Raw genomic sequence first — 24,083 nt, forward strand, 5'->3', positions numbered from 1 at the left:
AAAGAAATAGTTTAACGTGTTTCTGAACTTTTTGATTCCATCTAAACAATTCTGGTACAGAGTTTTCATGACTGTGTCAAGCAGGTATGACTCAATACATTTTCACATATACTGGGTGAAATTGAAACTAGTATATTAAGAACTCTTTTAAAAAATTAGGTGTCTCATCATGCAAAGCCTTTGTGATAGTTTTGGATGGATTTAAAGAATAAATAAAGAAATGACATTGTTTAAAAACATTTAAGGAGAGTAAAACTACCAAGGGGTGAAATAAATTGCAGCAGCAGAGCCTAATGGAGAGAGCCTAACTACTGGCAAAGGAATTTGATTGGCTGAGAGAAATAGTAGCTGAGCCTATTTAAGAAAAAAATATGTCAAAAAAGGAGCTAGGATGTGGATTTAATGTTTCTACAACCTTTTAAGTGCTAATGGAACACAAATGTACTTTCCATGCAATTGCCCCATTAGAGAACCTGGGAATTAATCAGAATATTAATCCCTGGCTACCAATGCAAATGATAATTAAACTCAGTGGTATATGAGCATTGATATTTCAGTTTATAATTTAGTAGTTTTGGGTCTCTTTGCAAGTATCTTCATTTCCTTTTAACCTTTATTGGCACAATACATGACCACTCTAATGCACTAGTATTTATATTTTCATGCTTTCTAGGTGCAGCTGGCTTAACACCATTGCCAAAAGACAAGCTCCTTTTATAAGGAGCATTTAACAGAAGGACACTTTTCCTTTTCATATATATTTTATTGAAAGAAAAACATTAAAGATAATTTCTAATTCAGTCAGGGCTACATCCAATGAAGTGCAAATACAATGAAAACAAGTATTCCATGTCCTGCTAAGGATGGTAGTTTGTTTAATGTGGGTTTCTTTAATCAGTGTAAATACTTGTGAGCTCTGATCATGCTTGCCATTAAATGGTTGTCACTGGTTGCTTCTTCCGCCTTTCCTCCCCACCCCCTCACCCCTCCCGTTCATTCCACAATAGCTATTAGGGAGCTGTAAAATACTTTCTAAAACCAAAATTCTGGATGTTTTTGTAAAACATAATAAATCCAGGCGCACAGTGACTGACCAGGCTGTGCTTAGCAACCTGTGTTTATCATTTGATTCCTTCCTTTTGTCCAATGTACCTTTACAGTTGCAGCAAACTATGGATGAACAGTTATTAGTTGTTACTAATAGCCAGTTTCACAGAGAGAGCGTCACAGAGATGGTGGCAATTGTTAGTACTGCAGAAGTGATTACCTTTGCCATGGACAACTTATTATCTGTCAGATATCTATGGACGGGAAGTAAAGTACAGGGTTGGAAATGATTAAACTGAAAACAGAGAGAGCATAGAAAAACACTGAAGTTAGATCACTGATATCTAGGAAGATTCTTTGTTTAGTGCTTTGCTCCCTCTTCTGTCTCAGTCTATTTTATGAGTAGCTGCTTTAGTACATATGTGTATACAAGACAGATCTATTCAACCATGTCAGCCTTTATTATTTGTATTTATTTATTTGATAGTGCTTCCAATGTGTGAGGTGCTTTCTAGACATGAAAGAAGGCATAGTCCCTGCACTGAAGAGCTTACAGTCTAAAAAGACAAACAAGCAGACAGCATTTGGAGTAATAATAACATATAATTAAAGTGGTCAATGCAGGAGTTGGTCATGTCAGGAAACACAGAGCCAGATTCCCTGGTGCAGCACAGTCTCATTGCACAGCAGCTCCAATGGAATCTATCCTTAAAGCAGTTGGGAGTGGGGGCAGAAATCACCCCAAATTAAGAATTCTTATATCACTTGCTCTGTCTGTTGCCAGTGTAGCAGAGACAAAGACCCAGGGCCAATCCTGAACTGTGGTTTTTGCCTCCCAATTGCTCTAATTTGGCACAGGAAGACTGCCCATTCACAGAGCAGCCACAGGGATCAGGGGAGTGCAGAGGTGTCTTGGTGAGTTACTTAGATTGTTTCCAAGAACGCACAGTCTACCCATTATTAGCCAGTTAGCTCCTTATAGTTATCCTGGATCTGTAGGAGGGATTTGTATGCAGTGAAGGTATGGACCAGCTCAGAAAGCATGTTTTATACACAGGCGGACAGTACAGAAAACAACATGAAACTGCTTGTCAGAGAAGCAAATAAACAGGGAACAAGGCTAGCACTGTGGCATAACAGATAAAGCGTGGCATTCACTCACTCCAGTAGTCTCTGCGTTAGATGTAGCTTTGTATTTGGGGGATTAGCAAAAAAGAGCACATAAATATAGATTCCCCTAATCATTACTCATGGGAGTACTTATTTACACATGTAAATACTCCCACTGAAGTTAAGGAGCCTACGTGAATAAGAGTGCAAGATCAAGTCTTTAATGTAGGCATTCCACCTGTAACACATCCTGCTTTGCCTCAATACCGCAGCCCATAAACCCTGGTGTATTGTTCTGTCACTGATGAAAATCCTTTCAATCGCTTTGGGATAGTAGGATAAAACTAGGCTTTGACTTTCCTTGTTATTTGTCTATAATTAAATGCAGTGGTGTTTGCACCGTTAGTCCTCTTAGCTTTTTAATGATGGGTTGTTGGTGCCTGTTTTTTTCTATATACATTTGTATGAGACTTTTTCCAAGTCCCAAATACATATTTAAAAATGTAATCCCTCCCCGCTTTCAAGATTTATTCAGAGCCTTTTAAAAATAGTGATTATTGCCTAGACTGATTCTAGTAGCTTTTGTGCAGCCGTTATCCTCTAGTGTGTAAATCCTCCTCAGTTCAAAGTTTATTGATCTGAACAACACTACACAGTGCCTCTGGGTCCATTATAGTCTAGTGTGTTGATGCAGCTGCCACAGAGGGGCATGAAGTCCACCTGCTAACAATCTTTACAGAGCATTGCTGCAGGAAAACAGTTCCTCAGCCTCACAGAGAAGATGCTTCTCTCAATTAAATAACTAGGCCTTTCTTATTACTTCCCCCCCGGCACACCCAGAAGGCTTTGGCTTATGTTATAGACTGATGTCATGAAGCATACAGTGTGGGGTTTTGGAAGTTAGAACTTAAAAATACATTTCAATGGACTTATTTCTCCCCTGAAACTTTTACAGGTGCTTGAAAAAAAAATCTTCCCAGGATTCAGCATTCCAGGTTAATTTTTCTATGCAAATGACAACCAGTTCCACATTTCAGCTCCCAAGTTTTTCAATCTCAAATTGGACGCACTAATATAGAGCAGTGGTCCAGGGTCCCCTGAGGGGCCGCAAGCAGGTTTCAGGGGTCCTCCAAACATGGCTAGTGTTAGACTAGCTGGGGCCCAAGGCAGAAAGCTGAAACCCCACCACATGGGGCTGAAGTCCGGGGCCCTGAGCCATGCCACCCAGGGCTGAAGCCGAAGCCTGACCAATGTAGCTTCGTGCGGGTCCCTGTGGCATGGGACCCCAGACAATTGCCCTGCCCTAATGCCAGCCCATGTTGGAGTGAGGGGGGCTCAGAAAGAAAAAGGTTGAGAACCCCTGATACAGAGGAACACCAAATGCTATAGAGATGTAATCATAATTGTTAAGCATTTGGTGGGCAGAATGGAAAGCATGGAGAGGAGCAGACACTATCCTTTAGTATGCTTTTGAATTCTGAGTTTGTTAGGAAAGTTGAATTTATGCCTAAATTCTTAGGGCAAGCACCTAAACAGGGATAGCAGGATTACATCTTAAAAACATCCACCTGCTATATTATGTAAAATCTTTAAAATAAATAGCTTAATTTAGGTACCAAGTTAAGCAGCCACCACCTTCATTATACCTAACAAAATCCTAGGTTTATAAATGCTAATAAATATCCAGAACAGCAGCAAAAAGGTTTGTCTGTCTTCTGTTGGGGAAGTAGGGAGCATGGCAATTGTGATTCTGAGAGAGAATGGGTCATTTGAAATTATTGTGATGCACAGCACTCCTGCTTGCCGTGGAGAAGAGCAGTTACAGAGGCCTTGCCAGATGTGACTAGAGGGCTCAACACCTTACAGGATCCACCTGTGGGGGTTGGGAATTAGAAAAACCAGTATGATTAATGGCAACATTACCCCTGCAGTGATGCATGCCCCAACCTAATACCCTACTTAGCTACCAACCCTTAGGACAAACCAGACCACATAAGCCTTCCATTCCCCCAGTTTGGCTCCCTGCTTCTTAGCTCTCCTGTGTCCCTGGAAAGCCCCTGCTCCTCCCCATAGAGTAAACCTTGATTTGGAGGGCTGGATAAGACTCTCCTTTTGGAATCTATCAACATTGCTATACAAGCCATAGGAATAAGGCCAAGTGGGTGACAAGTTAAACCAAGTTGCTGCACTTCTACTCTTCTGCCACACTGGCTAAAATCCCTGAGGATATTCTACCAGTTTTGGAGAAGACTGCTATGATTTTGGTAACATTCCTGCAGATTTCCAGGTCCACATTGTATTTCCTCCAGTGCATACTACAGGGTTTGTTGCTGTGGATGTGGCATTTTGACAGTTCTTTTTAATGATATGGTTGGTCCTCTCCTTTTATTCCCCCTTGGGTCATATAGGAAGCAGGGGCTCTTAAGGAGCTTGCACGGTCTCCTGTTTATTCTGTTATTTAGGGTTGGATCCCTGATTGCAGAGCACCTTGAAAGGACAAGGTGGAGATATGCCCATTTAGTTTTATAGTCAGTCCTGCTTGGAGACCCCTTTTCTGAAGTGAGCCTGGATACAAGGACATGATATAAGTGGTTTGTGAGCGGTATTTAGCTGTCTTCTGTCTCTCCCTTTCTTTAAATGACTGCAGGGTTCTGTCTTCCCAATACTTCCACAGAGCAGAGGAGCCTTCCCTTATTTCTTTTCCTAATTTTAGGGACTCACTGGATGACTGAGGGCTGTAGTGTGTTCGAAATTCAGTTAAATTAGGAAGGGAAAATTAATGTCTGTCAGAGTAAAGGAAAAGATCTCAGACCTGATTTTTCAGAAGTACTGTGTACCTGCAACTCCCACTGAAGATCATGAAAGTTGAAGGTGTTCAGCACATCTGAAAATCATTCTAGTAGTTTGTTTTACACCCACCTTCATTGCCAACCCAAGGATGTAAATGCTATCTTACCTGATTAGGAAACAGCAGTGGCTGTGAAGCAATCAACCCCACCCTGGTTAGTAGTTACCATTAGGCACCATCTACTCCAGCTATAACTAATTTAAAGAGTCACAGATGCAGTTATGTGTCCATCAAAGACTGAAGAAATGGAAATCATTTTACTCTTTATTTAAAAAATACTACACTGAGCTCTACTTCTTGTAAGAGCTTTGGAGAGATAGGACTCTCTGAGAATCAACTTTAGTATAGCCTTGGAATGAAAGTTCTGAATTTTGGTGGTAGTCAGCATTCCACTAAAATGTGTACCCCACCTCTTTAGTTTATTTTTCTTTTGTTAATAAACCATTTGTTCAGTGCTCCTTAGAACAGTCTGGCCTTTTCACATCTCTCTCCTGGTAACTTGGCTAGTGATAGTGGAAAACCAAAATGTTTAGCTTTGTTCTTCTTTGCTTTTTCTTAACAATTGGTCCTAATCCTGCCAACAGTTAGGTGAGTAACTCTTTACATACATGTGCACAATCATTTAATTCAGTGAGACGCCTCCATGTGTGTGAAGTGAATACATTTTTGGCAGGATCAGGGTCTTAGTTTGGGAAAACAATGAGGGTTTGTTGGTTTGTTTTTGTTTCATGTCTGTCTCTGTTTCTGGACCAGGGATGTGCTAAAGGGACCATCTTCTAGCCAAAGCATTTCAGGAACTGATGTGAAATGAAAATATGAAGCTTGGAAATGGATCCTGTGAAATGAGTCCTATAATGCTCAGGTTTTACAATAGCAAAGCTATCTTTCAGTTATGCCAGGAAACAAAAAGGACAGTACCACCCCATTGAACTAGCTTGCACAAAGTCCACTAAAAGGGAAAACTGTAAAGTTAAAGGTTTTTTTCTCTCTTTCTTTTTAAATTGGGAATGCTAAACTAAACTCAGCTTTGCAGTTAAAATGAAATGGCTTAATCCTACACCACATGAAAGGAAAATGTCAGCAATTAAGTCAGACTAGAAAGCTTTGTTCGTGAAGGAATGCATGGCTGGAACTTGCCCTCAAAGGCTTTACAAGGAAAACAGTCATTTATTTAGGCCATCTCTTCACAAAACACAAAAGAAATAAACTGATAATGGATTGGCACTTCAGGGGGACCAAAGACTTTTTTAAAAAAAAATGCTGTGGTCCACCCTCCTCCTCCTAAATATCAAACTGTCTCAGATGTAATCTTCCAGTAACCTTGCTAGAAGGCACTACAGTGTGATTCACTAGGATACCCCTATTCTTTTCTTTTCTTTTCAGGCTCCTGCTCAGATGGCTATTGGGAATGTCAGAACGGCAAGTGTTACAGACCAGAACAAAGCTGCAATTTTGTAGATGACTGCGGGGATAATACTGATGAGAATGAATGCGGTACTTCCTGCACATTTGAGAAAGGCAGATGTGGCTGGCAAAATTCCCTAGCTGACAACTTTGACTGGGTTCTGGGAGTCGGCTCGCCTCAAAGTCTCAGACCTCCCAGGGACCACACACTTGGAAATGAAATTGGTATGTTAACAATTCACAAACAAGGATATAATCCTATTTGTTAAGCTTCTCATGTGTTCCCCATGAGACAACAGGAGGGTTCTAAATATCTAATTAGGGTGTCATTATTAATAAATGAAACATGTAATTGGTTATCAAAACATAATAGTAATTACTGTTCTACAATGACTGTAGGTCAGAAAACTTTGATTCTCAGTTGCCCTTTTTCTAAATAATACTGCATGTGATGAGCAAGTCATTATTTTACTTGGCAAGAGAGTGACATTTGATCTGGCCACAGATTTTAAGGATGAGTTAACTAGGCTCAGAGATTCATTAGTCTCCACTCCACCAGAGCCAGATCTCATATCCAGAAAGCTCTTGTTCATGTCAGGCACATAATGCTGGAACATTCAGACCTTTGCTGTAAGCTTTTCATTCTGTACTAACAGTGGTCGCTTGGTACTGTTAGAATATACTGTTGAGAAGGGGTGGAATTGTCTAATATATTAAAGAGATTTTAAAAAAGGCAGTTAGGTTCTCAGCTCTCATAGAAATTTAGTTGGAGCATAGCCCATATGCCCTCATGCCTTAGAGAAATCTCTCTCTAAGGTGCTAAATCATCTCTAAAGAGTGTGTTTTAAGCAGGGAGGAACAAAGCTGTTGGGGGAAATAAGAACTGCCCCAAAATTCCGCCCTTGACTGTAGCCAGGGTGGCTGCAGCTCTCACCACATCTTCCAGAAAACCTCAGAAAACCATAAGCTCTCATGTCTCCCTGCTCTTGCTCAAGAGCAGCCAAGCCCCTATTCTTTCCCAATATCCACTGAACAGGCTTTAGCTTCACTTCCTGCCTTTGAAGTTGCCATTACAGAGTCACAGAGCTTCCCTGAGGTAAACCCCAAAATGATCCTGAAATTCAAATCTTCCACCTTCTACAGTGCACAGAGGTCATGAGACTTGAACTCAGCAGTTGCCAGAAGGAATCACTAGGCTGGATTATGTGAAGGACTATAGGAGGAATATGGATTGAATACAAGAAGGCCTGAGTTTACCGGATGATTGTAGGTAGAAAAGGAGGTTAGAGCTTGTGGAAGCTTGTATGAATGGTATAGAATAATTACATGAAACTATTGTACACCTAGTGCCAAAATTAGACATGATCTAAGTGGCCTACCCTCCACTGATGACACGAGTAGGAAGCAGTGCAGAAGAGATGGAGTGGGCCAGAGAATTTGTTCTTCTCTTTCTTTTGGCTTTTTAAAAGTCATAAGAACAGCCATACAGGGTCAGACCAAAGGTCCATCTAGCCCAGTATCCTGTCTTCTAACAGTGGCCAATGCCAGGTGCCCCAGAGGGAATGAACAGAACAGGTCATCATCAAGTGATCCATCCCCTGTCACTCATTCCCAGCTTCTGGCAAACAAAGGTTAGGGACACCATCCCTGGGAAAATACGTTACTGGTGTTAAATTTTTAACATCTGCCTGATCTCATATAGAAATAAATATTTTTCCCACCATAATATTATGGCAAACATCTATAATGCAAGAAAGCCTGAGAAAAGTTGAAGTCAGTTCTAAATGATGAAACCACCTCACTCAAATGGATTTGTATCCCTAGTTTTAATATAAAATGAAATATTTTATGCAGTTATAAATTGATCAACAATGTACTGTTTATACTATGATTATGTTTATTTGAATTCCAACTCTATTGTTAGCATCATCGCAAAAAAAAAGATTGAATATGAAACCTTGCTGTGTTTATTATGCTTTGCGATTGAAATATCTATCTGATTGGTTTTCATCATGCGAAAGAAATGCAGAACTGAAATGCCACCTCATCTCCTGAAATGTTATTTAAGTATCAGTATTCATTTGCAATCTTTTGGGGACTTAATCTGAAATGCAGGATAATACTTTTGTACCGAGGAGTACAGATGGTCTGAACTAGTCTGATTCACTATGGACAGCTATAGATCCACACAGATGCAAAGGACTTGAGGGTTGGTTGGGCCCTTTGCCTACCAGAGCTAGCTTTGAGCTGGTGTGACCTGGTGTTTTGGAGACCATCTTTCATAGAAGACTCACCCTCAGATTTATCCGTGTTGCATGATGTGACTTGCTTACAGAATTGCCACCTGTTAGAAATGGTTCCTTCAGGAGTTATGACCTTACCAGTAGCAATTCTACTTTAAAATGAAATGATGCAACTATTGGCAGCCCACCGATAAAGCTCAATAAAGACATATGGGGCCAGATTCTCGGCCAGCATAAGAGCTAGCAGGAGGGTTTATGCCTGCTTATTCTGGTAGAAATGAGACGGGACAGAATTCCTGTGTATCCCCAGTGAAAAGTTAACTTGTTCCCACCCACTTCCTAGTATAACATGGGCTGTGCTTTTTCCTCTGCCCATCTCCCAGTCTTACTTGCAGGCAATGGATTTGGCTGATCCAGGGTGTGCATTAGGGGGTATACTTTACATTCTCTGCATTAGTTCTGCTGAGTTTTTAAAGACTAAAACAGTTCTTCATAACATGTAACTCTTGATTCTAGGAGCATTCCTGTATCTTGAAGCTGCACCAGTAGGCCTAAGAGGTGAAAAAGCCCATGTGAAGAGCTTCAGGTGGAAAGAGTCAGGCACAGCTTGTATGATGAGTTTTTGGTACTACACATCCTCAAAAGCCACAGGGGACATTCAGGTTCTCATTAAGGTAATGGTCAAATCATCTTTTCTATTTGAATGTGCTGATACTTATACTGTCTGTAAGAATGTATGGTTCCAGCTGAGAATGATTCTACACACTTTCCACTGGCTCAGCTGGTGAGAGGCTTCTCTTCAGTTCTGTTGTTTGTGGATCAGTGAGGACTCACTGTTCACGACTCCCAAACCCAGTTTAGCCCAGCATTGTGCCTTTCATACAGTACCATACACTGTATGCTAATCTCTTTAACTTGCTTCACAAAACCAGTCTTCTGACCCAAAATGTCTCCCCTAAAAAGCCATAGAGGACTGTTAGAAACCCTCTCCCCACTACTATGAAAGCCACATAAATAGAATTTACCTCTTAACCAACAGGTCTAAATAATTCATTAAACCAGATTTCCCTCTCTTTTACTTTGCCTCTGAGTTCACTGTCCCTAATGCTGCTTTTCTTTTGATATATCAAACCTCTGTCGTCTTTGATACTTTCCATGTCAGAGCAATTTTAACTTTTTATTTGATTCCCTTTTCATTGATAGCCGTGTGTAGCCTTGTGGATCTGATGCGTTGACATCCATGAATAGAATGCATTCAGCAGCCAGCACAAAGAAAGAGAAAATGTAAAAAGTATGCCCTGGTTGGCATATTTCTTTCTATTTACACAAATGCAAGGACATGCGCGTGTACACGCGCGCACACACACACACAAAATATACAATAACTTTAGTTTTAGAAATGGCATTTATTTTCACAAGTTAGGATGATGTCATAACACATAAGTGGTACAACCAAAAGTTTACTGAATAAAAGTCATCCAATAACAAATAAAGACTGGTGCCCTTCCTCCAGCTTGTTATTATATTTATTGCTATGGCAGAGATGTATTAAAGTGAAAAAGCAAGTTGACAGTCAAAATGCTGATTATAAACAAAATACAGAAAAATATCTTTGATGCTATATAAACACATATTTCAACTCTTTGTAGATTATAAGCCACTAAAAGTATTTCACTACTATGAATCTATGTAGTTCTACTTATAAGTGCAATGACAAATCATCCCATGTGTGAGTGTGTGCGCACGTACAGTATATTAGTAATAAAAATACAATTTTAAATCAATCGGGCCATATATTAGCCATCTGGCTGTTACGATCTCTCCCTGCAGGAGAGGGAGATTATGCCTAATAAAGATCAGGACAGAATTCATTTTGGGGAACTTCATGACATCTCTGATTTCCAATGAACACATTATCTTAACTCTTTATTTTAAATTACATCCTGCCCTTGAAAATAATCTACAGCAAATTCTTACTCTGATAACCTGTGTATTATACGAATGATTCAAATCCCTCAAAGTTAAAACACTTCAGTGGACTCTAACATCTGGACATATGACCCAGAGTAGGTCTGTCTGAACTAAACAAAACAATGGGCCTTTGGCAGTCATTAGCAGATTTTTTTTTCTTGGATTAGTCCAAACACATACAAGTAAGAGGTGACTGATCTTCAACTAGCTGTTTAGTTTAATGGATCATGAGATAAATTTATACAGCTATTTTCCAGAAGAGATCGAATCCATAAATCAAACAGCGAGGTGAAGACTGGAAATTCCGATTATTGATGTGTTTCTAAAATTACTCTTCAATGGTAATCCAATCATAGGTAAAGGCAGAAAGATCCTGGTGTTTAGAATGAATGAAGTACAATGGCAAACACTTATTTCAGTGTTTGCTTTGTGTTCTAATCTTTTTAAGTGATTCAAAGATATTATCTGTGACACCTAAATACTATAGTGATTAACAACTTAGAAATGCTTAATAATTAATATTCTTATGTACAAATGACTAACCTCGGTGACAAGTAAATAAGGAATTGTATTATGTATATACACACTGTGATATCAATGTTGATTGCCAAAGTAACTATAACTACAAATACACTACTGTATGGAGGATTTTGCTAGACATGCAGATGTCTATTTATTATATGTATATCCCACTTTGATTACATAGAATAAATTCAAGAGGAAAAACAAAAGCAGATTCCTCTACTGATCTTCCAGTGGCCCCAATCCTGCTAAGTGACCTATGCAGGTGGACTCTGCAGGGGGGGAGGGATAGCTCAGTGGTTTGCTAAACCCAGGGTTGTGAGTTGAATCCTTGAGGGGGCCATTTAGGGATCTGGGGCAAAAATTGGGGATTGGTCCTGCTTTGAGCAGGGGGTTGGACTAGATGACCTCCTGAGGTCCCTTCCAACCCTGATATTCTATGATTGGAGCCAAAGAGGTTTTCCTTTTGAAATAACACAATGTTCTGCAATTTTCTCTTTAAATACTGAACACTTGATTTTTGTTCTACCTCTTTTCTTGTGACTGAGCAGCTGGTGCTCGTTAAAGAGATGTAATATATACACATTAAATGACTACTTTAACAGTAGGTGGAAAGAGTTGGTAAATGTTGTGTTAATTGTTTTTAGAGTTTGAAATGCAGTTATTTTACATTTGAGCTCAGAAACCGAAGGAAGGTCAGCCTTACCCACATGAAAGAAACAGCATTTTGTGGGCATTCTTAGATGCTCTTTACCTGAAGTGCTCTACTTATGTTTGGAGCATGCTGTCTTTCTTAAAGGTATTTTTACTATCACTGTTACCTTAAGCCATACACTAGCATAAAATATCTGATTAGATTTAGCCACACAATTGCTTTTGAAACCATCCCAGTACTATTTAAAATGAGTTTGGAGTCCATGAAACCAACCTCATTTGCTCTAGCATTTTTTAAAGGAAGTAACCATACACTGAAGAACTAACTAGGAAATTTACCCCTCTTCCAACTGAATAAAGGGATTGTTAAAGTTCTCTTTAACTTGAACAGATGATCCTTACCAAATAGTTCTCTCTGTCTCACACTCTCTCTCACACACACACCGATCCATAGTACTTAAGGAAACACCCTTTCTATAGAGCTTTTTGAATCATTCCATAGAATGTAATACAGATTTATATCCTTGCTATGGAATTCTTTAGAATGGTTCAAAAACCTATACAAAAATCCCTTTCTCTACGTGTTAGAGTATTTTCTGTAGTACCCACTTGGTTTCAAAACTATTCAATTAAGTCATTCTCTCCCTTCCCTCTCTTTTTTAATTAAACCAACTTAAACCATATAGTCATTGCATAAATGCCTGTAGGCTATTTTTAAACCATCCCACCCTTCTGTGAGCTGCTGTCTTTTTTCATAATTAATGGCTGCATAATTATGCAAGTTAAAGACAGTTTGAGCGACAGAAATTTGAGTGAGAACATGACTAGCCCAGTTCTCTGTCCTATAACAAAGTCATGGATTAGAGATGGACAACGAAGAAAAAAATTCACATTGTGGATGGAGTCTCCCAATTCTTCTACAGGAAATTAGTCTTCTCCTTCCATTGCTTTGCATATACAAATCCCAACAGCAGTGCTGTAGTCTGAATTTCTACTTAGCAGTATCCAGTCTCACATAATGACTGAAGTCTGATCAGCCAGTACCTTGTCTGTGAGAGGACATAGTGGAGTTCCCCATCTTGTTTCAATCTGTTTTAACTACTGCTCCAGTGTAACTTCATTGACTTCATAGGAGTTATTCCTGATTCAGTGGCATTAGCCCCAGACTTATATTAGTGTGAGAGCAGATCAAGCCCATAGTATCCTTGTGATGTGTATAGATGATTTATGTTAGCATTAATAAGGGTTATGAACCTTCAGCAAGAGAAGCATATTATTTGTTATATTCCTAAAGTATTATCTTAGATAATGAGGTCAATAACACATCTGATGTGGGACGACTTCATAGAGAACCTTATGTGTTGCTGTCAAGCATAATGAGACTTGTTGTTGGGAGTCAGTTGCAGAAAATTTCTGTGAAAATTTCTTTCAATGTGTTAGGTTTTGTTTTAATGCTCATATTGTTATTAACATAAATCTCTGTGTAGAATCAGAATTATCTCATTGAAATGACACTGATGGGCAATTCAGCTAGTTGTAGAAATAGTGTGTGTACTGCTAATCAAAATCCTCACCATTTATACAAATGAAAGACACTGACATTATAGCGGTGTTTGAAGATTGCATTATCTACCTTAACAACAAGGAGTTCGGTGGGACCAGCATGCATCTGAAGAAGTGAGGATTTTACCCACGAAAGCTTATGCTCAAATATATCTGTTAGTCTTTAAGGTGCCACCGGACTCCTTGTTGTTTTTGTGATACAGACTAACACGGCTACCTCCTGATACTTATTATCTACCTTGCCATCCATCTCATTTGAGACTGTGAAGTGTTCAGCTGCAGTGCAGCAACCACAACATGCAGATAGATTATTTCCAGGCTGAATCTGAGTGCTACTAATCAGAACATCACTATTGCTTTAAGACCTATCTAAAATGATCTGTGTATGGTTGCAGTAGAATAGGATTAAATGTGAGAGAAACTGACTTTTTGAGGCTAAAGCGTAGGAAGAAAACTCTGAAATATCCCATGCCCAATGTTTTGTACTACTTTCCCACTCAACACCCAAATATTGATTTATTTTAAAACATGGAGAACATGGGTTCTCTATTACTGTGTAATACGTTTACAACAGAGCTAGAGAAACCATTTTCAAATTGAAGGAAAAACCCAACAATTTTCTCTCTGCTTATTTTTGAATAATTGTTTCCAATACTGTTTAAGTTGTCTTTGCCAAAGGAAGAAACAAAATTTGGGCATCACAGTGGAAGAGAAACTACAAATCAAAGAGTTATGTCATTTGATGCAATGAGTTTTCAGATGCCAATCTTAATTGCATTGAATTAACATAGTGTAGTTTAAAGGTTAATTTAGGATCTGAACAAGGCTTTTGGGGCCTCTTCAATGAGTTTGGATCAGTCCCCTTAGAGCAATAGAGGAATGTGCAAGGAAGGTATAAATAGCCATTGGCAGCTACCTCCATTTACTATGACAAAGCCAATATGCACAGGATCTCATTAGGAATTTACAGTGGACCTTATTCCTGAACTTGTCATAGGGAATTTATTCCATCCAGTAAATGAGCAAAGACGTAATGACATTTAGGAGGACAAGACATCCAACCCAGCTCATGGCAGCCTAAACAGAGAAAGTCTCATAGATAGTTCCACAGCTATGAACTAGCCGACCCATTGGATAAGTCAGGCATAGGGCCAGCTGTACCCAACAGCCAGAGTCCTGCAGCTGCTAATGGATTAATGTATTGCAGAACTTGTCACCTGGGTACTGCCGCTTATTATCAAGAGTCATAAACTGTCACAAATGTTGATTTTTCAGCTATCAGGAGGAAGGGAGGAGAGAAGAAAAGAAGAAATATTGAAATGTGCAGCTTAGTCGGCTCTACAACCCAAAGTCTAGATGACCTGTGGCTTTTCTGAAATTCCCAGATCATTTTTAGTGGAATTAAGTGTACAAAAAAAGTCTCCATAGTGAGATGTGAAGAGGGAAATCTGAAGGATGGGGGTGTGGCAGATGCCACCTGTGTTTTTAGGTTTTGTAGAACTTAAACTTAAAAATGAAATTTTCACAAATCAGTATCAGTGGCCCCCATTTACTTGAGCTGCTTCCCAAGAAAGTATGCAGTTTGATGAAACTACTTATTGGTGCTTAGGAGCTTAGAAATAGCCTGTGTCATCACATTGACACTCATTTCTGACTGCATAGAAAATGGTCAAATCCTTACGTCTGCATGGGTTCATTTCTAGCAGTGTATCTGAGCCCTGTGGAGTTGCAGGATAAAAGAGTACATTTTCAAAGAGTAACATAAAGTTTTCACTGATTTGATTTTAATGGGAGTTGTGTAATCAGACAAGTTGAAAGTCTGTGGATAAGGATTTTTAGTCCCTCCTCTGAGATACAAGAAATCTTCCCAAATAGATCCCTAGAAAAATCTGGTGCACAAATGCAAAAATTTGCTAGCAACTTTTTTCATAGCAAGGTTCAGTAGGTTACATGTTCGCCTTGTTTTTCTCTCAACTCCTTAATAGTCTGATCATCTCAAATCTGTATATAGGACTTTTGCTTCATTAGTTCTTTAAAGTATTTTTGACCCCAAAAAATCTCCTTTTGTTTTTCATTTTATATACAGGGGAGTCTAGTTAAACATAACACAGGTAAGGGCCAGATTCTGTCACTCTTATTTATAGTGAGTTGCACATTACTCGCCAAAGGCCACTTTTCAACCCCCTATTCCCATTGGTGAATCAAACGTCCTATATAAATCAATTGAACAACTTATACAAGTAACCACTCACTGTTGGGAGTAAAAAGAAAAGGAGTACTTGTGGCACCTTAGAGACTAACCAATTTATTTGAGCATAAGCTTTCATGAGCTACAGCTCAAATAAATTGGTTAGTCTCTAAGGTGCCCCAAGTACTCCTTTTCTTTTTGCAAATACAGACTAACATGGCTGTTACTCTGAAACCTGTTTCAGGGGAGTAAGGGGTTCACAATCTGTTAACCCAGGTAACCTCAGTTGAAATCATTGGGGCTACTTGCAAAATAAGAGCTACTCAACTTGAGTGAGGGTGGAAGATTCTGACTCTAATAGGGGCTTCACTATTGAATTCATGGGCAAGAAAATGCCCCCTAACTAATCAAATGCACAGACTGAACAAAACCATATGCAGCTAGCTCGCTTTGCACTTAGTGGGCACTAACTTAAATGGAGTCATACCAGGGATGAATTTGACACAATGATTCCAGCACTTTATGAGCAGAACTCCTGGAAAATTGTGATTGAAGCAATGAGTAGTAAATATAAAGATAAGCCAGTGATAATGGGAAAACATTATGTCTTTCCGAATTAGTTTTCATATCAGGAGCAAAGAAAGGTATGTGAGACTCTGAGCAGGACTGTTATCATTTACTGTATTACATTTTCTCTGATGAATAAGTTAGGAAATTATTTTAGTCTTCCTACTGGTAAATAACAGTAAGGGTAGTTTATTGTGTTCTTAAATTGCAGCCAAATTTAAACATTCATTCAAAACAGTTTGGTGACCTGGAATAATGAATCTTGCAAGTGCAGGACAAAGCAAATTGCTGTTTTGCCAAAGCCTGGAAGGGTCACTACTACACTTGGAAATCTTGTTTGTGAAGACAAAGTAGGAAGAAACTGATTGATCAGAGGATTTTATCATTTAAATACCCTTGAGTGTTTTGTGAGAAACAGACAAGATCAGAAAAAATTGCTTGTAACTGAATTATTCATCCTTTTGACCTGAGTTCCTTAAGAACTTGGCCCTTTTATTCTTCTTCTTCTTCTTCTTTTGTCCTGAGGAGGCCATTAGGCTGGGCATCAGCACTGAGATTCCATCTCCAATATCCACTTGGACTTCATTGCATGATACTTCAGCTCTGTAATACTGAGTCCCTGGGCTTGATTTACTCCACCATCTTAGAGGACTTGTAGAGTCACCCTTGAGGAAATCTGTGTTGTCTGCTTGGCCATCCTTTATCCCAGTAGTTTTGTCATGGAAAGGCAGTATTAAATTGTGTTTTGGACTCTGTGGGTGGTGGAGCTTTCTCAAGACAGACTCGCTTTGCACAGCACATTTTGGGGTACATTTACAGCCAGTAGGGGTAGCAGCTCTAAAGTCCACGGACAGAAGCTGGTATATCCCAGGGCTGAATCAAGCCCTGTTCTTTTAAAAATGCAATGTTGGAAATGGAATGATTTTTTGTATTATTCTAAAAGGTAGTATGTGTAATAGAATCTGACACTCGTTGAAGAAATGAATATATTGTAGAGGCTGTCTCATGCTGACCAGATGTGAGTTCTAGCACACAGTCTAATTGCTCCAGTCAAGTATCCCAGTTTGCAAAAAATGACAATGTCTGTTGCCAAGGATTCAAATTAAGCTCAGCAAGAGTGTAAGAAGCTGACAAGTCTTCTTCCCTACTTCTTGTTTTCCTTTCTAGCCCCTTTCCTCTTCCCTTCTGATCATGTTCTCAGAAAATCTCATCCCACTATTGAAAATTGACTGAAATGAACAGATGATACATTAGCAAAAGCTCAGTTAGTGCCAAGGTAGCACTGAAGCCCAATGCATGAAATTAAACAGTTTACCAATTTTATCTACACGTTTTTGATACACAGTTTGTGTGGTTTTTTTCAAAGTCCTGGATTTATTCCATTTCATGATCATTGACTAGTTGACAGACTTAGAACATTAAGTCCTAGTATGTTTAAAATGATCTTGATTAGTCCAAAAGGACTCATAGCGGGAGGAGCCCAATTCTACTTACAGAAACTATTTCAATTTCTGGCCTCCAGTTTATAGACTAAAGTAGGTTACGGAAAAACAATCCTGTTTCTACTTTTGGTGACAATCCAAAGTAATTTACTTTACAAAGATGGCAGGATCTGACCACTTTCCCATTAATTGTATAAAAAGGTCAAATTAGATATTATTCAGGCCTTGTACTTGCACTTTCCATGATCTATGTGCATACTTCCTTGTAACTATGCCACATAGCATTATTTAATGGTAAAATTAAATGTTAACAATGAAAGATGCCTTAGGTAGAAGTGTTGCATCTTTGCAGCTACTGGCTTCCTGCCAGTGGTGGTAAAGCAAGATTATTAGTAGCAGCACTGAGAAACAGTGTAACATTTCACAAATCTTCCCCACATATTGATTAACCTTTTCCCATCTATTTCTCTAGTATTATTATTATTTTATTATTTATTATTACATGCGTATATATGACACCTGTCATGGTGGTATCTGGGCACCATACAGTAGTGTCTGGTGCATCTAATTAGATAGATTCAGAATTAACACCTGCTATCTATAAGTAGCATGCCAGAAAGGGCCAGACATGGAGGAACCCAGTCAGCAGCTGAATATTAAGCGGATTCTAATTTACAATTAGTAGAAGGACTGGAGAAAGTTGTGTCTTGCATTTCATTTTAATGATAGCCTTTCCATATTGATGCTTATTGTTATATTAATTTCTCAGCATTTCATGTGTCACTGTTTTATTTTTAAGTTTCTGATATTGAGTTATTCTTTTCCTCCATTGAACAAGAGGAACCCCAACCCCCATCCCCCATCACAGCTCCTTATGCAAGATTCTAATGCAGTGTACAGAGGGAAATTTAAGTACTTTTAAATTATATGTATGTTTCTTTAAAAGCTTTCTTTCCTTGTTATGTGTGGGCTGGAAAGAGTTTGTGTGGTTGCTATGCTGCCCAAATAGGCTGCATCTACCTACAGATATTGGAATGGTTCCAGAGCCCTCTATGCTCCCAATCCCAGTCAGTTGCTTTTTGTCCTGGCCATCCAAGCTAAAAGCAGCCTCAACATCAGCCCTTCACCTACCCACCACTGGTAAGAGCAATCCCCCAGGAATTCTAGCCCCCCTCATCCTGGCTTAATAGTTCCCTTTCCTGCCTATATTTTGTAGGGTCTGGACCTCTCTCCTGGAGGAGGTAGAAGGTAGCTGAACTCTTGCTGGTTACCCTTTTCAGACCTGTCAGACCTCACTTCCTGATCAAACTGGATCTAGCCTCAGACTGCATCTAACCTCAAACTGGATGTAGCCTCATGGAACTAGAGGCCCAGGAGTAGGGAACCCCGGGGGGAAGAACGTTAAAAAATAGAGTTGTTTAATCTTTCCAGAATTTGACTGTTCCCTCTGTCTGGGATATTTGAACTGCATCTCTCTTCCTGCAAGTACTTGGGATTTCTCTATATAGCTTCAGAGCCTGAGACCATCCCTTCTACCTTCAGACCAGATTCGGTGCCTTTGGTGATGAAAGGAGAGGTACAGTTCAATGTTCCATGTGTTATCATTGCGATCCCAGCTTACTTTGGAGCAGCAGTGAGCAGAAACTTTTTCTTCCCTATCTTCCCTTCTCTCCAAGCCTCCATCAAGTTGAACTATTGAAATAATTGAGAGAGGAGTGGCTAAACTGAGAGCAGATAAGCAACTCTTCTTTAACATGGAAGCAGACCAAAGCTCACTGGAAACACACTGTTCTCAAATGTTCTCTATGCTTTCCTGCCCTCTTTTGCTACTTGGAGAAGTGATTCAAAATATGAGGAGTCAACAGCCATTTTTGTCACCAACTGACCAAAAAAGCTGTGTGAATCATTCACATGGGAGGAAGGTACTGTGGAGGTTTCCACTCCATTTTCCTAGCCAGCAGGATCTCCTGTACCAGGTTCTGTTACAATCCAGTTACTTGTAGTTGACAGCCTAGCTATTGAGTGGCAAGCCCTAAACAAGATGGGATGCTCATACCAAGTAATGGAAACACTCCTAGCCTCCGGCAAGCTTTCCTCTGTCTTGGCTCACATAAGAGTTTGGACACAAATCTGTGGTTGGTGTCAAGAGAGAGACATGAAGACTAGAAAAGAAGGCATTTTTGCTCTTTTGGATTTCTTACAGGATGTCTTAGATTTGGGCATAAGACGAACTGTCAGGTACCCACAGCTGAACCCAGACCTTGCTCAGTGTCCTCAGGTAATGAACCCAGCCTCCTGAGTGGCTGAAGCCTCCAGTGGGCACAGTTTTAAACCCTTGGTCCCTGGCTGTTCAGTAGTGTTCCACATCCACAGTCATGGTGCTGGTTGTACTTCCTGTTCCTGCTCTCAGCTCCCTTCTTGCTCCTAGCCTTCACTCCAGATCTGCGCTCCTGCTTTCCTGCTCCTTCTCCCTGGTTCTGCTCCTGGATCCTAGCTCCTGCCCCCACCCTGACGGATACTCTGGCTCTGATCCCTGACTTTGGTTCCTGGCTCCCAGCTCTGGCTTGCTCCCTGGATTTGTTTTTTGTCTTCTGACCACAACTCTAACCCCTGGCTTGTGGTTTCTGGCTTTCAGCTCTGGCTCTCTCCCTGGACTTGGGATTCAGCTTCTAACCACTGCTCAGACCCCTGGCTCTAGGCTCCAGCTCTCCCCCTGGACTTGATAACTTGGCTCCTGACTTGGCACCTAGGCCTGGCTATCTCTGTTCCAACCATTAAACTAGCCTTCCACCCTAACCATTAGGCAAGACCACCCATGGCCCAGTTGCTATACCCCCCTCCCATCATTTCTTCTCAGGTTTCAGCATTATACAGTGTCATAAATGCAGGTATGAAGATTTAACTGGGTTACAAGCCAGGGTAACCACACTTTAAAGGACTCTTCACTTGCCCACCTTTATTATTTGTATGACACTTTGTCCATTTGGTTTGGAGAAGACCTCCTTTCCTATAGCTAGGACAGCTGGGGTCTGACAACACCACTATTTTCAGCTATTCTCTTATTTGCCCCAGCCTTTCATGGTTGTCTGTTACTTAAGAGGAAATAGAACTAAACATTGCCATGAGTTCTCATTCATGGAACATAAACTCACAGATAAAGCTAAGGAGTGCCTGATTCTGATCTCATTTACATCAACCTTCTCATTAGTGTAGACAATGGAGTTAGTGCTGATTTAAACTGAGGTAAATGATCTCAGAATCAGGTCTCTCTTGTTTACTTACAAATCAAGAAACAGATACATTTATTTTGTAAAGATGTCCTATTAAAAGATATTACTTCTCATCTCACATATGATGGATGCAGATGAAATCATCATGTTTGAATATGAGTCCAGTAGAATGACAGTTGCTCACTCTACCATTAGTGAACAATTGTATTCTAACTGATTTAGAATAAAGGTTTGTGGGTTTCAACTAATCAGAGACTAACTTCCCCATAAAAGTACATCTTTCAAATAATAATCTTCTATGATTAGTCTGATTTTTAGCTGAAATTTTTAATATCCCCATAAATAATCTGACATAACAGAAATAAACTCATTGCAATAAAACAGGATTAGTGTCTTAGAATATGAGGCTCAAGAATCATATTTCATAAAGGACTCTATTGTAGGCACTTTAGATTGTAATCCTACATTTTTTTTCTTTAATTATGATAGGCCTATAGTTAAGTTTGTCTAACACTTCTAAGTAGAAGACTATTTTCCATTACTTATTCCTTTACCAAAGTTTAATATATGGGCTGATATTTTCAAAGCTGGGTATCTGCCTCAGGCTGAATTTTTTAGAACATTTCAGCCAAAACAGCGTAGCCATTTCTGAGAATGAGTTTAGGGCATTATATGTTGTTTTCCCAGTATTGAAATTTGGTTTTTTTGAGATGCTCTAGTGCCTCCAGGGTTTGGAGCAAGAACAACCTCAGCATGCTTTTAATGTATTTGTGTGTGTGTAATTTATATAAACCAGGCTTATAATAGCTGTATAATGCTGTTGCTCTTTCCTAATTACTGTCAATAGCATGCAATGCTATGGCCGTAAGGATGCTTATTCTCCCACTTTGCTTCTTTCTGCATTTCTACCCTGATATGGTAAAAATATTCTATTTTTTATAAACTCTTTTCACTACATTAAGAATCTTGGTTTTTCTATTTAAGTAGGCCAACTCCCAGATGTTAAGACAGTGACTTTTCTAATATGGTGACCATGTACCAAAGGCCAGTTTAGAATGTGTTTCTTATCTTTTCCTTCCAAGTGGTGTGCTACTGCTGTAAAGAAAGTTTTCAGGCTGCGAGTGAATGTGATAATAGAAAGATACAGTGGATGTATTTGGTTCAGTATATGGACTTCACTGCTTTATTCCCTGTTGGTGTAAGCATTAGAGTTCAGGTCTTAATCTCAACTTTCCAAAAGTTCAGTGATATTTTGAGGTTTTGGCTTGTCTCATTACAAGAGTAGTCCCCAGGTGGTAAGTTCAGATCCACATTTTGGTCTTGGGTCTGTCTGTTTATACATCTAACAACTACCATGCATCTCAGATACTTGACCAAAAGCAGTGATGGTTCCATTGTGATGCTATGATGGGTATATGGTCAACTACAAAGGATGCCCTGCAAAAGATGTCCAGTGGTGTGGCGGACAGGTCGGAAACTTTGCATTACTTGTCACCCCAAAAATGAAGTGCCAGAAGTCACTGTCCCTGATGTTGTTTTCCCATTTGTAAATAATTACAGTTCACCTCTCCCTGGTCATAAATTGTTTGCTGTGTTCACTTGCACTTCTAGAGTACAACCACGCTACACTGAACTGATGATAGAGATTGGTTTTGTAACACAGCTAGTATCAATTCTGCCTGAAACTATTAATCTGTAAAATTTCTGGAGTTAACTGCTTACATATCCAAAACTACATTTGTTATTTATTTGAAGGCTATCCCTGAGTTTGGTTGCCTTAATGCACCAATAATGCATGAAACTCACGTACCTGCATAGTTTTCTGTTTTGAAAACTGTCACCCCTATTCTCGCAATGGAGTCTATTAGTGCTTAAACCCTATGATTTGTTCATGGATTAATTTTTCCCACACCTGCACAGAAAGATCCTGCTTTACCTCCCTATGGTGATAGATTGCATTAGGCCTGATGCACTAGCTGTGCAATTAGACGGATAAAGTAAACCTCAGAAGGGATGTGGTTGTTACACAGCGGAAACTCCTATGTTTGCCTTTGCCTGTGAGGGAAGCAATAACCGGGAGTTGCAAAAGTCTAAGTCTTATGAAAGAGTTACAAAACAAGTTAGTCCAACATTGTATAAGAAAAAGTCCAATCAAGATAAAAGTAAACAATATGCAGATACCAAGCCCAGACTGCCAAGTATCCAGAGTTCCAATATATGGCTCTTCATAACTGAAAATTTGGAAATAAAAATGGAGAACCAGGGCCACATTTTTAATTTATACTGTATGTGTGACTTTTAAAATGTGAACAATTTGAATTACTATGTGTAGTGCTCCTCCTGTAACCTTGCTCCCCTTGATGAGAAGCTATGGTCTCTCTTCTCATCCCAAGGTTCAGAGAAGTGAAGTTACCACTTCCTGGATGTGCAGCCCTCAGGTCCAAATTAAATTCATTTACCTCAGTAAGTTCAGCAAGATGGGGTATCAGGTAGCCAGACTGAAAATATTATTTTAAGAGTAACATAAACAGTAGCAGGTAACACTGGAACATAAACAAAAGTTGTCCACGTTCCATATTACCCCACACCACATCCCTCCTGAGAACACAGGCTTCAGTCTCCCCATCACATACTTTGGACTCAGTCACAATTCTTTAGCTCTTTTCACTCAGGCTGTCCAACCAGTCCCCCACAAAATGGCTGCTCTGCTCCATTCTCTATTGGCCTGTTCCCTGACTTTGGGCAAGGCACCATCCACAAAATTCAAAGAGACTTTCGAGCGTTAAATTTGGAGTTCTAGTATTACTGCTGAGAGAGCAGGTTTTTTCCCAAGGAAGTACTTGTGGTAATGTGAGTTACTGTTTGAATTCGCTAGGTGGTGAGAGATGATACTTAGATGATGATACAGTACTAATGAAAGTGAATGTAATGAAATCCTTACTGCTGGTTATAAGTACCTTGAATACTTAGACTATAGGTTTGCACAAAATGGTGCTCTCTCCTGATTTCATACTAACACTATAAAGTCATGGTTTTTTGTCTCCCCTACATCTCAGGCGCTCACTCTTTTTATGCTCCCAATTTTACTCCACTCAAGGAAATTGAAATCACATGGAAAATCTTCAGGGTCTTACACAAATATAAACAGGAATACCCTTTAATATAAGTTTGTTTTATGGAATTACCAAGGAGAATTACTTTACTTTTAACACAAATGTTAGCAGCTAACAAGAAACATAATTGTGCAAAGTCAAAGTCCGAGTAGAAAGTGGAAGGAGGGGTGTGTGAATTTTT

General features: G+C 39.5%; 1 protein-coding gene across 1 annotated transcript in view; it reads left to right on the forward strand.

Annotated features, from left to right (window-relative positions):
- Window positions 1–24,083, forward strand: part of MALRD1 (MAM and LDL receptor class A domain containing 1) — a 450,886-nt gene that overhangs the window by 245,497 nt on the left and 181,306 nt on the right. The window contains 2 exon segments of the mRNA XM_074946044.1: window positions 6,389–6,634; window positions 9,169–9,326. Coding sequence (XP_074802145.1) covers window positions 6,389–6,634; window positions 9,169–9,326 — 404 coding nt within the window.

This window comes from Natator depressus, chromosome 2, assembly GCF_965152275.1.
Source record: "Natator depressus isolate rNatDep1 chromosome 2, rNatDep2.hap1, whole genome shotgun sequence".
NCBI lineage: Eukaryota > Metazoa > Chordata > Testudines > Cheloniidae > Natator > Natator depressus.